This window comes from Lagopus muta, chromosome 2 (genome assembly GCF_023343835.1).
Source record: "Lagopus muta isolate bLagMut1 chromosome 2, bLagMut1 primary, whole genome shotgun sequence".
In the NCBI taxonomy this organism is placed as follows: domain Eukaryota; kingdom Metazoa; phylum Chordata; class Aves; order Galliformes; family Phasianidae; genus Lagopus; species Lagopus muta.
In genome coordinates, this window is record NC_064434.1 from 85,057,688 (window position 1) to 85,073,408 (window position 15,721).

The window sequence follows — 15,721 nt, forward strand, 5'->3', positions numbered from 1 at the left end:
CTTCGACTGCCACTATTGAGTGATTTTTTTTTTTTTTTTAAAACTCACCTACTGTCAATCATCCTGAATTTGATAGTCCTTTTGAAATCTAAAATTCAGTTTTATTGACTGTTTGTCTACTTACTATGTTTTGTGTGTGTTCTCTTCGTTTCATTTGTTTCAGTTTAAACTTTTTATTTCAAAGAGTAACTACACATTGTTTCGTCACTCTTTCAGTGGTTGGCCTCTTCTTTGATTGGTTTGTAATCCTTTTTTCAAAAGTCATCTGCAAAAAGTCATTTCATTCTTTTAAATGCACCATGTTAAAAGCTACATTTGCTGTTTATTCTTCAATTCCAGATCCGATTGGTTTTATGGCTTTTCAGTTTTACATTACAAAGGCTTTAATAATGTATGCGTAGTGGGGAAAAATGTGACTGTGGACTAAGGTACCAAAATGGAAATACTGTACCTGTTACGAGTGTTCACAATATGAAGACTTGTGAATAAGTCTGCATTTAAGGAAGTCAGTATCTTATGCACTGATTTACTAGTACTGTGACTTTGTCTGTTATGGATAGGTCAGCATAAAATGCATTCTGGTATGTTAATTTATGGTTAAATTCAGTGCAAAAAGAAGAATACACTTTCATCAAAGAAAATGTGCATTGAGTTATGACTTTTACATGGAATGGGAAAATGGTGACCTGTGTTGAAAAAATACAAATGGGAATCAGTCTGTTGATTAATAACTAGTTTGTGAAAGTGTTAAAACAAATGTAAAGCAATCTAAACAGCTTTGTTCAACTTGGCTGACTCTAAAGTTTTATACTGAAATAAAAATTCCGTAGAAAAATTTTAAGGAGTCTGTAAATTACCTGTGTGTGTCTGAACAAAGACATTTGGAGGTAATATGATGTGCACAATGTTGTGTGTTAACAAGAAAATCAGCTCGTGTAAACTGAAATTTCTGTGGAATTAGTATCTTGTCACAATAGTATGTGTCCGAAATTAAGAATTGTATTTCAAAAACAAAATGCATGTAATGATGATGCAGAGTATTTGCACCTTTGGTTGATTTGTCGTGAACAGTGATCATGCATTCAAAAGTTATACAGCTGTGAGGTTTGAATATAAAACTGTAAGTCTGTTCTCATTTATTTGGCTATCATGTGTATGTTATACTTGCTTGTAGTAAAACTTTGCCAGTTACTTAATAACTATGGTATTAAAATAACTATGGCTTGCATGTGATTTCTCCTTCAAATTTTCCAGGACTGAAGTGCCTGCACTGCTAAGTTTTGCTATTGAAATGTCTAGTTGTTTATTCTTGTTTTGTTTCTTTCTACAAGGGATGACATGCCTGCTGCTCTGGAAGCTTTAATGGACTGTTATAAGAAGCATGGTAAAATCCTTCAGCTTCATAACATCTACTGTAGACTGATAGAAAAGGGAGATACTGAACTCCTGCAAAAAGGTTGGTTGCATATTGTCTAGTATGACCTAGTATGGGTGGCAGAACACTGGAACAGGCTGCCAAGGGAGGTTCTGGATTCTCCTGGATATCTACCTGTGCAGCCTGCTGTTGGGGGCCTGCTTTGCAGGGAGGCTGGACTCAATGGTCCCTGGAGGTCACTTCCAGCCCCTACAGTTCTGTGATCTGGTTATATGGAGTTTTCTGGAATGTTGTTGTTTTTTTTTTTTTTTTTTTTTTTCCATGAGCTGTATATAATTTCTTTAGACGGAAAGAACAAAATAATGTGTGTTTATGTTACTTTAAAGCAATTAAGCAATGTCTACATTATTCAGATTGAAAAACTGTTGTTAATTTTAAGTGCAGAAGAAACCTAATAATTGGGCAATGTAGCAGCAAGTTCTTAAAGATCAGTGCTAATACTTGTTTCAGGTACACATTTATATACATATTTATGTATAACAGATTTTTTTATATTAAAAAAACTAATGTTTTTTTAACATTAGTTAAAAAAAATTAGTTAAAAAAAACACTTTTCCACGTTTGTTTCTCAAACAGTCATGTATTAGAGAAATCTCAAATTCGTAGTCAATGCAGAATGCAAACATCTGCCTTTTTTGTTGTGTATAATTGAAAATGTAGCACGGCTAAAAAGAAAAACAGTATAACCATGCTCAACCATAAAAATGCAACAAATTGTGTAGTATGCTTTGATCATTCCGTATGTTTCAAAATGTATTTTCGTGTGTGTGTGTATGTATGGAGTTTTGTAATGCTTAGAAAATGTTAGTTTTAAGAATATTTGACATGCATATTAAAATATTGCAATTTTTTAATGAAATTAATCCTTTTTCATTCAGTTTCAGATTTTATAAGCAGCGAATATGGTGACATGATGGCTCTTTATGATCTCTTCTTCGCCTTCTTGCAAACAGGAAAATACAAAGAGGCCAGGAAGGTTATTGAGGTAGCATTTTAACTCTGTTACTCTATTCGTGCAGCCATCCAGACTCTTAATTAGAAACATTTAAAGTTTTTAACCTTTAATTAGACTTGTTCTGATTCATGTTAATAGAATTCAATCCCAATAATGAAAAAAAAGAAAAAGCCTCGACCAGCTTTATTTTGTATAATTACAGTTCAGAAGAGAAAGTCTTGTTATATATTGAAATTGTTTCCTCACTTTTTCAAATTTGCTGTTATATATCAAAATGATATTTGCATATTAAATATCGGATTGCGAAACAATTAAATTAAACAGGCATTCCTGGGTGTAAAGTTGCTAATCCTCTTTTCGAAGGAATTCTTTGTTCTTAAAAGCACTGGAATTTAATTTGCTGCAGACCATGCTCAGATTTATTTGTAATGCTTGTCTACAAGTTAATCAGCCAAACAAGTGCTGTCTGCTACTGTTTGGCATTTAATTTAGCATTTCTTCTTTCTCGTTCTCTCTCTTTTTCAGGATAGTAAGCAGCTTATAGGAAGTGGTAGGTGACAAACTTGGTCTATTTAGGATTAGTATATTTTATCTAGACTTGATTGAAATTGTGCTTACTGAAATTGATAAGTCAAAGGGGCAGCTGCAGAATCTGCCCAGATTGTGATTATTTTTCTTCCTAACAGTCATATGTTTTTAAAATACTGCATAAGTTTTACAGTTAATGTGTGGGAGAAGGGATCTTACAGAAAAAAAAAAAAAATACTTAGTCCTTATCATTTTTGTTGTGAACAACTCTGTAACCTCATTTTTTTCTTCCTAAGTTACAGTATGCTTTTTTTTAATAATTTTTAAAATATTTGAGATACCACTTGAATTATTTTCCAATAGAAATCTTGTACTTACAGAATGTGTGCTTGTCTGTGGTAGTACTGAGCACAATATTGAAACATCAGTATTCCTGCTCAGAGATGGTTTTTTAGAGCTCATATTAGTACAGAAGAACAGAGGTATCAGTATCAAACAGAAGGTGACACTGAGCAGTTCAGCTGTTATGATAATGATTAAAACACAAGGAGGTACAAATTTGTGATCTCAGAACTGGCAGTAAGAATTTCTTAGATCCTGGCATTTAATTTGTTAGCATCTTCTATTAGTGGCTACAATTCAGCATGTAATGAATAGGACAGTATTCATCAGCAAATTATCAAATTGTTTATACATTAAAATTTTTTGCTGTTTGTGTCAGTTTATCTTGGGAAGTATTTAGTATTTGGTGTTTGGCCATGAGGTGTTAGTAACCACAGACAGACATAAACATTCATTTCAACACCTGATATCTGGAGAGAAAATGAAATTTATCATGTCTTTTTATGCTCGTTAGAGTAGGATTTTTTGTTCTTACTCTTAGTATATGCTGTCGGAAAATTGTTTTTTAATTTTCTAAATCTTTATAATACAGAACTTCAGCTAAGAATAGCATGCACATATGAGGGCTGCTCCAAAAGTAATGCCTTGTATTTTATTATATTGGCCAATAGTGTCAGAGGCAGATGTTGGTGGTATGACAGTAGAGGTCGAACCTTCCCATCAGTATCCCGCTCCATGTAGTTGCTATGCAACATCCAGTAAAGATGATCAAATTTGGAGCCACTTTGCTTTTTAGAATTTGTTATATAATGGATATGGGCTGTCTATCAGGAAATACTTCAATCATGTACTGTTGTGGTGATCAATTAGTTTTAGTAGTAACAATTCTTAGAGAAGTATCTGAAGAGTTAATAAAGGGTATCTAAAAGGGCATTGGAATGAACCTAGAAGAAAAAAAAGTAGGAGCTAAGGAATTAAAGACCAGAGAGGATGTGGTCTTTTGGGTGATGTGTTTATTCATCAGTAATCACATTTAAGTTGTATCTCCTGCTTGCTTTTGCTTCTTCTAAAAATCAAGAGTCTACTGGATGCTCATGTGAAAGTGACACCTGCTGCTTTGAAGAATTTGCAGCTCAAAACCCCAGGATAAGAAAACAACTCTTAAATCTAAATCTTTGATTAAAATAGAACTGAATGACAGTAGTGGGAAAGGAAAGAGAAGATTTGAGTGAGATTATAAAATAAATGGGTCATGAAGTTGTGTATGTACTTAATCTCTCATGGTGAATGTGTTGTGCGTGCATGTGTATAAGCTCATATTGTGGGATGTTGTCATAACCAGAAAGCTCTGGGGGTGCATCTGCTTGTTGGAAGGGCAGGAAGACTGCTTTAAGCAGAGCGTGATAGATTAATAGAAAAGATATAAGGCAAAAAAAAATGTGCCTAATAACAGAACAAGTAAACTGAAATACATGGCAGCTTGATGTTGCAAGTCTCTCTTGAAGCAATGCAAGATAGAAGAGAAACTGTGAAAGAAGGCTTGAAGAGGAGATGCAGCTAGGTTCTAAGACATCGTACTTTGATAAGCTAACAGTTTGAGATGTTGCTAGGCCGTCTTGTTAAGATCTTGAAGTCTGTTCTCATATGTTTTGTGGCATGTAACTGGGAATACTCAAGAGACAGGACCTCCAAATGATGTATTGTTAGCTTCTCTGTAAGGGGAAGGTCTGCTTTTTTTTTTTTTTTTTTCCTAGCTATGTCTGGCAATTACTGAATGCTTGAAGCTGTGCTGATAGGTGAATGTGTTGGTAGATGTTCTGAGTCTAAGGCAGAAAAATAAGTTCTATGATTGCATGCTATAGTATATCAAAGCATGACTTAGTCTTCAGTTCTTAATTGTATCTCTAGTAAGTCAGATTTTGTTATGAGTGCTTCAAAGGTAATCATTCCACAGCAGTCATAGGTACCCCTCTCTTTTCACCCCTTGACGTGAAGTCACTTACTAGCTTGTGTTCACTTGGAGTGCACAGTATGGCTTTTATGTCAACAGCGATAAGTCTAGTTATGCAAAACTTTTTTCAGTTACATTTAAAAACAAGAGAATTATGTTAACTTTTTTTTTTTTTTTTTTTTTACTCTAAATGCATTAAAATTGAAGGCTAAAAGAAGCAGTGGAATCCCATTAAATGAGATTCGGGCCTGTCTTCTAAAATGTTGCCTTGTTTTGGTAATATCTAATCAAATTTTCTCATGAAGAGTGTTTATGTGTACTTCATGTATGTTCCACCATCACTTCAAGTACTAGAACCAAGATTCTAGATGAGTTACTTGACCTAGTGCTCTTTTCAATGACCCCTCCGCTTACCAGAACCTAGTCCTCCCCAGTCCTTCCAGTCCATATCTGCTTACTTATTGCTGAAACTGGAAACTCTGAATTCCATTACGTGTACTTTGTTGTCAACTGTTAATCTTGCTGCTTTATTAACTGATCTAGCCAATGACTGAGGGTTAGACTGATCTGAAGGTCATCTTGGAGAGGGGCAGAATGAGAAAGTGAGTGTTATAACTCCTTTGAGGAGTCTGTTTCCTTCCCCTCTCTATCAGTTCTGTTACTTTTTACAAACACAAAACCAGAAGTAATAAAAACCAGCAACAACCACCAAACACAAATTATTATCAGAATCCCAGAGTAGGAATTCAAAATAATGAAGCAAATGGAAAATATTAATGAGTATTGATCTTAAATAGTTAATGACTTTGCATTGCTTGAAATGGAAAAGTTGATCAATCCCTACTTAGTCTACAAGTAATTTTTAATGTGTCGTGATGATTAAAATGCTTAAAGCAGTTTCCTCTGAACTTGCACGCTTCAGAAAACCATAAATAGAAAGAATTTTGAATGGTAGTATGTTGCAAACATAAACGGAACCATCTGTAAGCTTTTAGTTGAGAATGATACATGCAGCATTGCTAACAGAGTCTATGTAAGGTATGTTATTATTGTAAAAAATTGTAAAAGAATGCACCCGAAAAGTTTGTTGAGAAGGCTGCTGTTTTCCAAGCAGGTCCTACTTGTGCAGTATACTTCAGAAATTTCCTTTTAATGAGAGGAAGAAACTGTAAACCTGATTTATCCTTTTCTAGATTTTTCTGTGAGTATATGTATTAGCTTTTGCTTAATACTAGTTTCCTACTACCACTGCACTGTACTGATAGTCATTACATCTTTGGGCAGCAGTGTAGTGGTATTTAAAGAAAAGCATTTTAAAAAGGATATTGGATCACTACCGTTTTTAGTTAGGTGCTTATGGGACTTCTCGTAAGAACTAGGAGTTGATAGAGACTTTTTTCCTGACAGATATTTGAAGTCTTCCTGGATTAAATCACATGAGCTAGTAAATTAAAGTCGTTCCTTTAATAAAACAGTAAAAGCTCTTGTTTCTGCTCTGTTTGTAGTTTTACTGCAAATGAAAGCTAAGAGAGGATTACCGTATTTAGGATTGGGAAAAATCACAGAACCGTATGGCAGAGTTTTTAATACAAAACCAACCTATACCAGTTCAATAGCACAAGAGGAACCTCCTTTGAAAATGTTAATGCATGCTGTGTGGCTTCAGAATTTTTATTAAATTTTGTGTGAAGTTTTCCCTCACTTTCTGCCCTTATATTAAAAAGTATTGCGCATACTTAATAGGCATGTTATACCAGCATGTTATACCATCTCTAACATCTCAAGATGTTTTTGTGAAGAACTGAAGGACAAACTAGCTGTGAAGTATTTTTAATGAAATGTGTTTCCAGTGTCAATAAATGCAAGAAAAAGCATTTGTTGCTGGAATTCAAGACCTGACAAAAGAACTATTTCAGGTGAGTTTAGTGTACAGGAATATATCAACAGATGTCAAGTTAATTCATGAGGTAAATAGATTTAAGCAAAGAATTGTGACATCCACTGTCAGCAGACCTTGAGATACCAGTTGCCATTGGATTTAATCTACCATAAAAACAATGATAATATTTCTACTTGATATTGAGAGATTACAACCTTCTTTCATCCAGATTGCTTTTAGTAAGAATCTACATCATAAAATGGAGCCTTGCTGATTTTATTCTGGAGATGGACTATTGGGTGAAGATGCTTTCTTCATTTGTGACAGCAGGACTTAGGTTTTTTAATATGTGGTTTAGTGACGGTTACACCCAGTGTCGGAAATTACCCACAAACATTTTTGGTCTGCTTCAGAAAAGAATAGAGGTAGTTAGAACAAAATTTAAATGTTTTTGAAAGCGTAATGCAAATTGCTTTAGAATGGTGGTTAGAGATACAGTGGTCTGAGGTAGGGTAGTTTGTAGGGGGTGTAATAGCTTTTATTAGAGTAACTGTATACAGCTGGGAGGGAGGGGAAAGGATGAAGAACTCTTAGGCATGCAAGCCCTATAATTAGAAGAAAAGATTATTTTTTTCTTATTATTAAGTCCTATTAGTTTAATAAATGCATTACTTCTCCTTATGAAACTGGACTCTGATACAGCTATTATTGAAGCTGGATTTTGTTTGTGCCCATGAATGTGTGTATGAAATAATAATAAAAAAAAAAGTTATTCCTAATTCAATGCCTGTTACTCAAAAGATCTTAAATACTGTTTGTTTGTTTTTTGGAAGAAAGTAAATGAATGTGTTTTGAATGAGTAAATTTAATTCACTGCTCCCAGTGGAAAAACAAAGGAGATGCCTAATGAATTAATTCCTTCCAGAAAAGGAGAAGGTGATGTGTTTAGAATGCAGGATCATGACAAGAGCTGTGAATCCTTTCTTAGCTTTAGGGACTTTGTGTTAGAGAGAAAATACTACTGAGTGTATAATGCTTTTCAGGTTCATCGGGCAGCATAAAGCCACATCATGGTGCAAAGAAAGCAAATTTTTGCTGTTTTATTTGGAGAACAGCCTAGAGGATGTTGGTTGTTTGGTTTTTTTTGAGTGTGGATTTCTTGTCGTCTCTTCTTTCAGCATGATTATTGATATGAAGGTCTTAGTATCTGAAGAATTTTTATAGCATTTTACTAGATTTTTTATACTGTAAACACTATATTCTGAGAGAAATTACAGTTTACAGTATAAAAAACTTCAGGTATCGTGCTGTATATCCTAGTTTACATTGAAGCTGCATGGAATTTGTGAGGTTTCACAGACATTTTTGTGGAATTGGGGGAAAAAATCTAGCCATAAATTAAGAATTTCCCATCAACTGTTCTGTTTTCACCAATGCTTATATTGGAGAGGGCTGTTAAAAATGACATACATCAGTTCTTATAGCTGTCTGTTCAAGGCTGTCTTTTCAAAGAAGTAACAGGCCTTCTTGTGAGACATTGCTTTGGCGTCTAAATCTCAGTAACTGGTTCTGGTACTGGTAACATAAGTCTGTTAGAGCTGTTGATGTAACTCACCATGAAACATTCTTCTTCCTTAGCAGCGTTAGCTGTCTCTTAATATTACTGGCTTGTTCAGCTGCAAAGAGAAGGATGTATGGATCTACTTGTCTAAAAAATACCATCAAAGAATGCAGCACAGATAGGGTTTATACAACGAGGCAATGGTTGGGTTAGATTGGGATTGCTGTAGAACTATTTCTCTAAGAGAAGGCTGAACTTTAGGAAGAAAATTCAGGCATTTTAGAATGAAGTCTGAAACACTGAAAAAGGGCAGAGTTAAGCAGAGATAACCTTGAATCTTGAAAATTAGAGTAATTCACAGTGAAGTTATATTGCGCAAGGCTAGTTGAAGAAGGCAAGATGAAGTTTACTGGCAGTTTTATAGGATATGTGATGCTTATTTTACTGATCAGCACACAGTAGTAGTCTGTGGAAGAGAAGTATTGCAAAGTTAAAAACAAGTGAATAATCTGTCTCTTCCGTGTCAAATGTATGCCAAATAAAAATTATTTTTGATGGATTTCAAATAGTTCTGCATCCTAAGCCAGGTGTAACAAAAGTGGTACTATTCTGGGACACTCAACACTGTCCTTTCTGAAGAACACCATGGAGTTTCTTTGCATTTTTCTGTTGTTTTTTTTTTTTTTCTTTATGTAAGTTTTATGATTAAAGAGAAAAAAGTTGTTTTGGGCAAGTGAAGAAAAAGGAACAAATATGTTCCCTACAACTGTAAATTGCTTGGCTTTTTTAAGGTTAAGAAAATATTAGCCGAATAACAGTATTATACTATTATCTGTAATAATTACAGAATGCCAATGTAAACATTCCTTGAATTCTGTCATCATCTAAAAACCCAGATAAACATTGAATAGATTCCTCACTAGCAGGTCAGTATTTCTCCAGAGAGGCTGTTTTCTTTCAGCTGTAATAAATAACTAGAAGGTAGATCAAAGAAAAATGATAACACAAAATAATTTCTGGTAATTGGAGCCCCTGTCTGAAGGTGTTCTTCTAGAGAAGAACTCAGTTTAGGACTGTTGCATTTGCATGATTTTTGAATGCTTCTTTGCAAGTGTTCTGAAGATGCTGCATATTATTTTTTATCCTTCTGGTTAGTTTGCCTTTCTGTGTGTGAAGGCATAGAGTCATTGAATAAATCGGTGCAGGATTGTTTGTAGAGTATTAAAAAAGTAGAAACAGGTCATCAAAAATATGGATAGGTTTACATAGGAGGTGTGACTGGGATATTCTTAAACTGGAAAAGCAGCAGCAGAACAGAGGATTATTACAAATATCACTCAATCATCTGTGAAACAAAAGAGTATAAAGGGTAATCCCACTGTGCATTGTGTTCCAATACAAAATATGAGGGGTTTCAAATGAAGCTCATAGAAGCTAAACTGAAAACAGATAGGTGGTATTTTGTGTATTTTCTGTAGACAGAAGTTCAGGCAGTCTTTTGCCAAAAGATCTTATGAGTGATTCATCTTACATTTTAGAGGCAAACAGAAAAGTTTGTGGAATAGAGATCATTTACTCTGAAGTAGTAAACTGAGCTTGAATTAGCTGGAGAATGGAGGAATGCTGAGGCAAAAATATTGCCAGTTTTTCTGACACGTTATGGTCTCCCATAGTACTGAGAGAGGATGAAAAACATGATGATCCTTTTATCTGGTGCAATACTGTTGTTTCATGTTCCAAGAGTATTTATAAAGCAAATTTGGAGGTTTTCTGCCTTTTATGCTGGATGAATTTCTTCAGACCCTCAATAGTTGTTTCTTTGTTTTTTGTTTTTTTTTTAATAAAAAGACAAAAGATAATCAGGAAACTAATATTCAGGAATATATTTTTTGTCCAAAGAGTCAAGATCAGAATTTTAAAAGGAAACTGGAAGAAATTAATTAAAGTACCATGTTTTGTTTTGTTTTTTACTGTTTTTTTTTTAATTATTATTCCTTGCTTTATTTTTATTCTGCATCTTAGTCTGTTCTACTGTAGAAAGTCTGCTTCATGTTAAATGCAATGCTTAAAATTCCCTAAGATGGTAAGGGATAAGCTACAAATATGGACTATCAGGCAAGCCCTGGAGATTTAGTTAATCTGACCTAGATGTTCTTTTGATGATTGAGACCTGCAGTATGTGAAAACACTTCTCAATTTCAAAATGAAAAACGAGGATATCTGTTGTATAACTCAGCTGTCCTTGTAGTGACAGACACATCAATCATTTCTGAACAGGAAAGGATTTACTATAAAAAGTTTGTGGCTTTGGAGCTGTTGAGTTCATTGGCATTCAGATCAGCAATGATATTGAAAGTTGTAAGTGAATTCAGTATTTGAATTTTACCATGTTCTAAAGAGGATTAGCTGCAAATGCAAGCAACATACTTTTTTTCATTTTCAAGAGCCTGTTGTGTAAGATGTTAATTCTTGACTTAATTTTCAGCATATTTTTTGTGAAACTACTTGCTGGATCTTTAAAAAACAACAAAAACAAGAACAAGAAGTCACTGCTGACTAGGGGATCTGTAAACATAAATATCTGTGGTAAGATCTAATTTGAAAAACCAGCAAGTACCTAGAAATAAAACAAAGTTTAATTTATACCACTTTTGAGTATCTGATTAGCCATTGTTTTTCTATAACCTGTTGGGTCAAGCACTGTTAAATACATAGACAAGACAGTCGGTTTTGAGGAGCTTGGCTAGGAGTTAGCTTCTTATTTAAAACATAAGAAACAAACAAAAAACCCAGTGCTTAAAATGATTGCATGAACTGGTCAGGATTATATGCTCTAACATATATTCTGCAGAGCATTCTGTTTCATATTTCTTCAGCAGATTTTAAGGTCTTTAAGTGAAGTTCAATATGTTGCTTCTTCAGTAACAGTAATTGTTTCCACTGTTTTGGAACCAAGACTCTATTTGTCACAGCTCTTTGTTCAACTGCCTCTTAGTTTTTATGCAAAATTGCATTAGAATTTTGGAAGTGGCGCTTCACGTTTCAGCAGCTGAGACTTCTTATAACATTAGCAGTTATAACCCTTCAAGAGTCAAAACACATGTTTCTAGATAGAAAAAACATTTCCCCAAAGTTACTTTGGGTTGTATTCATTCAAATCTGGACACCTGAAATAGGAGCAGTCATCTCTCGCTGTAACAATCCTTGTGTTGAAATAAGAGGCTATAATGAAAGTAAATTCAAGTAGTCTTGAAGTGGTGTCAGAGGTAAAAATGATGGATGCTTTGCCTACGGGTTTTCTTATATCATTTTTTCTTGACACAGTGGACATAAGTAATGAAATGCTTGTAATGCTTCATAAAGACTTTTGAATTTTCCTATGTTTATCTAAGAATTTTGCTGTTCATAGTGGACAAGGTGATACATTTAAGATCTGTAGTGATGAGAAGGAAGAATATGGTAGTCTGTACTAATTAAGTTCACAAAGGATTGAATGTTGTGTGTGTGTGTGTGTGTGTGTGTGTGTGTTTTGTGGCTGATAACCTAATCAAAACAATGAAGGAATGAACAAGCAAAGGCTCTTTTAACCTGGGAAAATGAGCAACAAAAAAAACAATTATGGCTTATTAACTATTAAACATAATTCTTCTGTGGATGTAGAGTAAGCCTTTGCTCTGTTCTGGGGCAGGAGTTACAGTTAGTATACCTACCGTCTTCTTTTGCATGGTTAGTACCCTTTACCTTCATGTTTTTCTTACTCAGCATAGCAAAAGAAGTCACAGCTTGAAACGCTCTTGGTTTTAGATGTTAATAGCTGCATGAAGGCAATTAATATGAGCCAGAAAAGGACACTAAATTTTGATGTTGCCATGGTGTGGTGTATGACCTTTTCGTTGTGAAGACAGTTTGGAAATATTTGGTGCAATTCTTTACCATAAGTAATTAAAATTATTATGATGAGTAATAGCAATACTCTTAGTGTGGTGGTAGAGTTTAATTAATACTTCAGTTCATCTGAAGTATATTCTGGAGCAGTTCTTTTTGTCAGTGCAGACACAGCACTGTTCAGCCAAAAGGAAAAACATCTTGAATAAAATGACGGCAATTTTTAAACCTGTCATAAATGCAGCTTAACTTGATTATTTGTGAGCTTAAACCTGTCTCTCGCAGATTTTATATATATATATGTAAACTTATTATCAGTACATGTATTATGTTTTCTTTAGCTTAGAATGTTCTGTGTGAAGTAATGTTTTTTTTCTTGTGGAAATATGATTTTGCAGACTCCTGGCTTAAGAGCCCACCCTGGAAGAATGCAGTGGTTTGCAAAAAGGTGTATTTCAGGTAATCAGGTATGTGGCTTGCTTCTTGTCTTCTTTAGAACTGCCACTGTATTTTAGGAGTAATTGTTTTGAAGTATTTTGTTAGATTTTTGGGGGGTGGAAGGACTTATGAGAGGCTGAAGAGATGAACGTAATGCTATGTGTAAACACTGTTGTGTTCTTACACAGAAATATCTTAGATGAATGCATGCAGCATGTAAGCACAGTTACACAGAAAAATAAATGTTCTCCTTTCTTTTTAAAGATGGAGACTTTGGAGCACTTGGTAGAATTAACTAAGAATGTATTTGAATGTGATAGAGATGAGATGTACTACTACCTGCTTCAGCTTTGCGGTAAGTTATCGTGTAACTTTTATCATGTTCCAGTATGTTTGGTTTTGTGTTTGGAGATGGGAAATAGCCTTGAATTGGAGAGGTGAGCTGTCCTCATAAGTAAGTAGCCTGCAAACAATTATGGAGGCATCTTTCAGAGGAGCAGAGATCAGGGTTGTTTTTTCTAACCTGCACAGCTTAGCACAGCAGTATTCTAGAACTTACAGAATGAAAGATGTATGCTTTTTGTCACTTTCCTAATTTGAAAGTTTTCTCTGTTTTTTGCTCTATGAAATACTTGTTAGAAAAAAAATTGCTCATTTTCTGTATCTTTATAATCATTAAAGTTCTGCAGTCTACTGTAGTTGAAGCTGCCGATGCCTTTAGTAAAGGTGTGAAGAATTGGTAAATTGTTCCCAACTACAATTCCTAGTTCCTCCAACTACAGCCAAACTCGGGCATCATTATGGATACCAAACTCTTTTTAACTGGAAGTTTGTTTGTATGTTACAGACTTGGTATAGAATGTATCTGTAGTGATTTTTCATTCCTTTTCTATATTTTTGTTTGCTTTGGTTTTGTTACTCACTGTATCATACTGTATAATACATAGTAAAAATGTTGGAAATGTTATACCTAGCTACTTAAGTTTGATAAAACATTTTGTGTTCTTACAATTGGATGTTGAACACAAAATCGTTGGGTCATTTTAAAATAGCATTATGAGGATTTCTATGTGTCTCAGAAAAATTAAACAACCTTATATTTTGTATATATATTGAGCAACTTGATATCTTGGGCAGTGGGAAAGCTTGAATTTGAGCTTGATGTAATTTTAGACTGCTCTTCACGTATTTTTTGGATGACTAGAACTAGCAATATTATCATGCTAAATAAAACACTATTAGACCTCCATTTTAGTAAAGCAACAAGAGAGGCTGCTTCCTCTTTTTGCTTAACCACAAACAGAGGAGATGAGTATTTCCCCACCAAAATGGCCAGAGAATTTTTGTCGTTTTCGTTTCTTTTTGTTTCCTCAACAGCCTCAGAAAGCTTCAAAACCAAACTGTAGTATTACCTACTTCTGGCTCTGCACATACTGGTTCATCCTTGAAAATCAAGTTGGCCTGAAAAGCAATATATTCTCAACAGGAGGGAGTCTTCTTATTTCTCCTCCATCATCCTGTTCATCTCTGGCAGTGACTAAGTGTGACAGTGTGCCTGCTAGGAAGAGAATCTAAGAAGATAGAATTTATCAAAGTCTGTCACACAAAATCTTCACTATTCTTTGAAAAGACAAAACCAATTCCATCTACTCAAAGAAGTGGAAAGCATTTGTGGGTTTCTGTCATCATGGAAGACAAAAACCATGTACATTCCTGCTTTCAGCCATTTTAAACTATTTATCAAACCTGCCCTATGCACAAGTACAGTAGAGAGTTGTCATTGTGCATGTTAGCCACAATTTAAGATACCTACAAGTCAGTACACCTACTATCTAGTTCAAGCTGTAGAATAAGAGGAAAAAAAAAGGTTTGGATCTCATCCTTTCCCAAAGTTAGGACAAGTTTGAATTAAAATCAGGTCATGGCCTTGTCAAGTAAGGTGTTTTGTTCCTCCAGAGTTGGAGATTGAAGAATAACCTGTTCCAAGGTTTGATGTTCTGCAACTTTTTAACGGTCATCTTTCCTACAATGTTGAGCACTTCTGAGGCCTGTCAGTTAGGTAGCTGAAGGCAGCAATTAGGCTCACCCTGCCATTAGCATACTCATCTCCAGATAGTACTAAACCCACCTTTTTCAACTACCTGTCCTCAAGCCCCATGTCTGTCTATTGATGGCTGAATTTGCTGTAGTTGGTAGCATCTATTTTATAGTTGTGAAGTCCAAAGCAAGTGCATGTAAAGCTGTCAAAGACACTCCATTCTCCTCTGCTTACTGCCATAATACCCTGAGCTTAAAAATATAATTGGGATAATTTAGTCCTTAAAGTCAGTATTTTGATTTAATTTTTATTGTTTGTTTGTTTCCATCGTTTAGTGTCTCCCATGGAGTAATAGCAGTTTGGAATTTTTCGGGTTGATTATATGATGCAGACATATACATACAATGAAGTGTTTTCCAAAAATGTGACTTCAGATGTGTATGTATACTTTAAATTTGCTTTTATCTGAAGACCTGAATCATGTTTCAGATAACAACTCTGACTGGAGAAGAGCTGAAGCTGTTTGGACTAAAATTCAAGAAGAAAATGTTGTTCCTCGTGAGAAAACACTGAGATTACTGGCTGATATATTAGAGAAAAATGGTCAAGTTGTCCCGTTTGAGGTACCTAAGGTAATCTGAGTGTAACTTTGCTTGCTCACAATACTGCTGAATATATATCTTTCAGTTGATAAATGTTAACAAATAGG

At 34.6% G+C, this 15,721-nt stretch overlaps 1 protein-coding gene across 1 annotated transcript in view; it reads left to right on the plus strand.

The window, feature by feature from the left end:
* LRPPRC (leucine rich pentatricopeptide repeat containing) overlaps positions 1–15,721 on the plus strand; it is an 86,818-nt gene that overhangs the window by 46,994 nt on the left and 24,103 nt on the right. Inside the window, exons 24-28 of the mRNA XM_048935027.1 lie at positions 1,332–1,456; positions 2,314–2,420; positions 12,935–13,003; positions 13,239–13,329; positions 15,502–15,644. Coding sequence (XP_048790984.1) covers positions 1,332–1,456; positions 2,314–2,420; positions 12,935–13,003; positions 13,239–13,329; positions 15,502–15,644 — 535 coding nt within the window. The remainder of the gene's footprint in view (positions 1–1,331; positions 1,457–2,313; positions 2,421–12,934; positions 13,004–13,238; positions 13,330–15,501; positions 15,645–15,721) is intronic.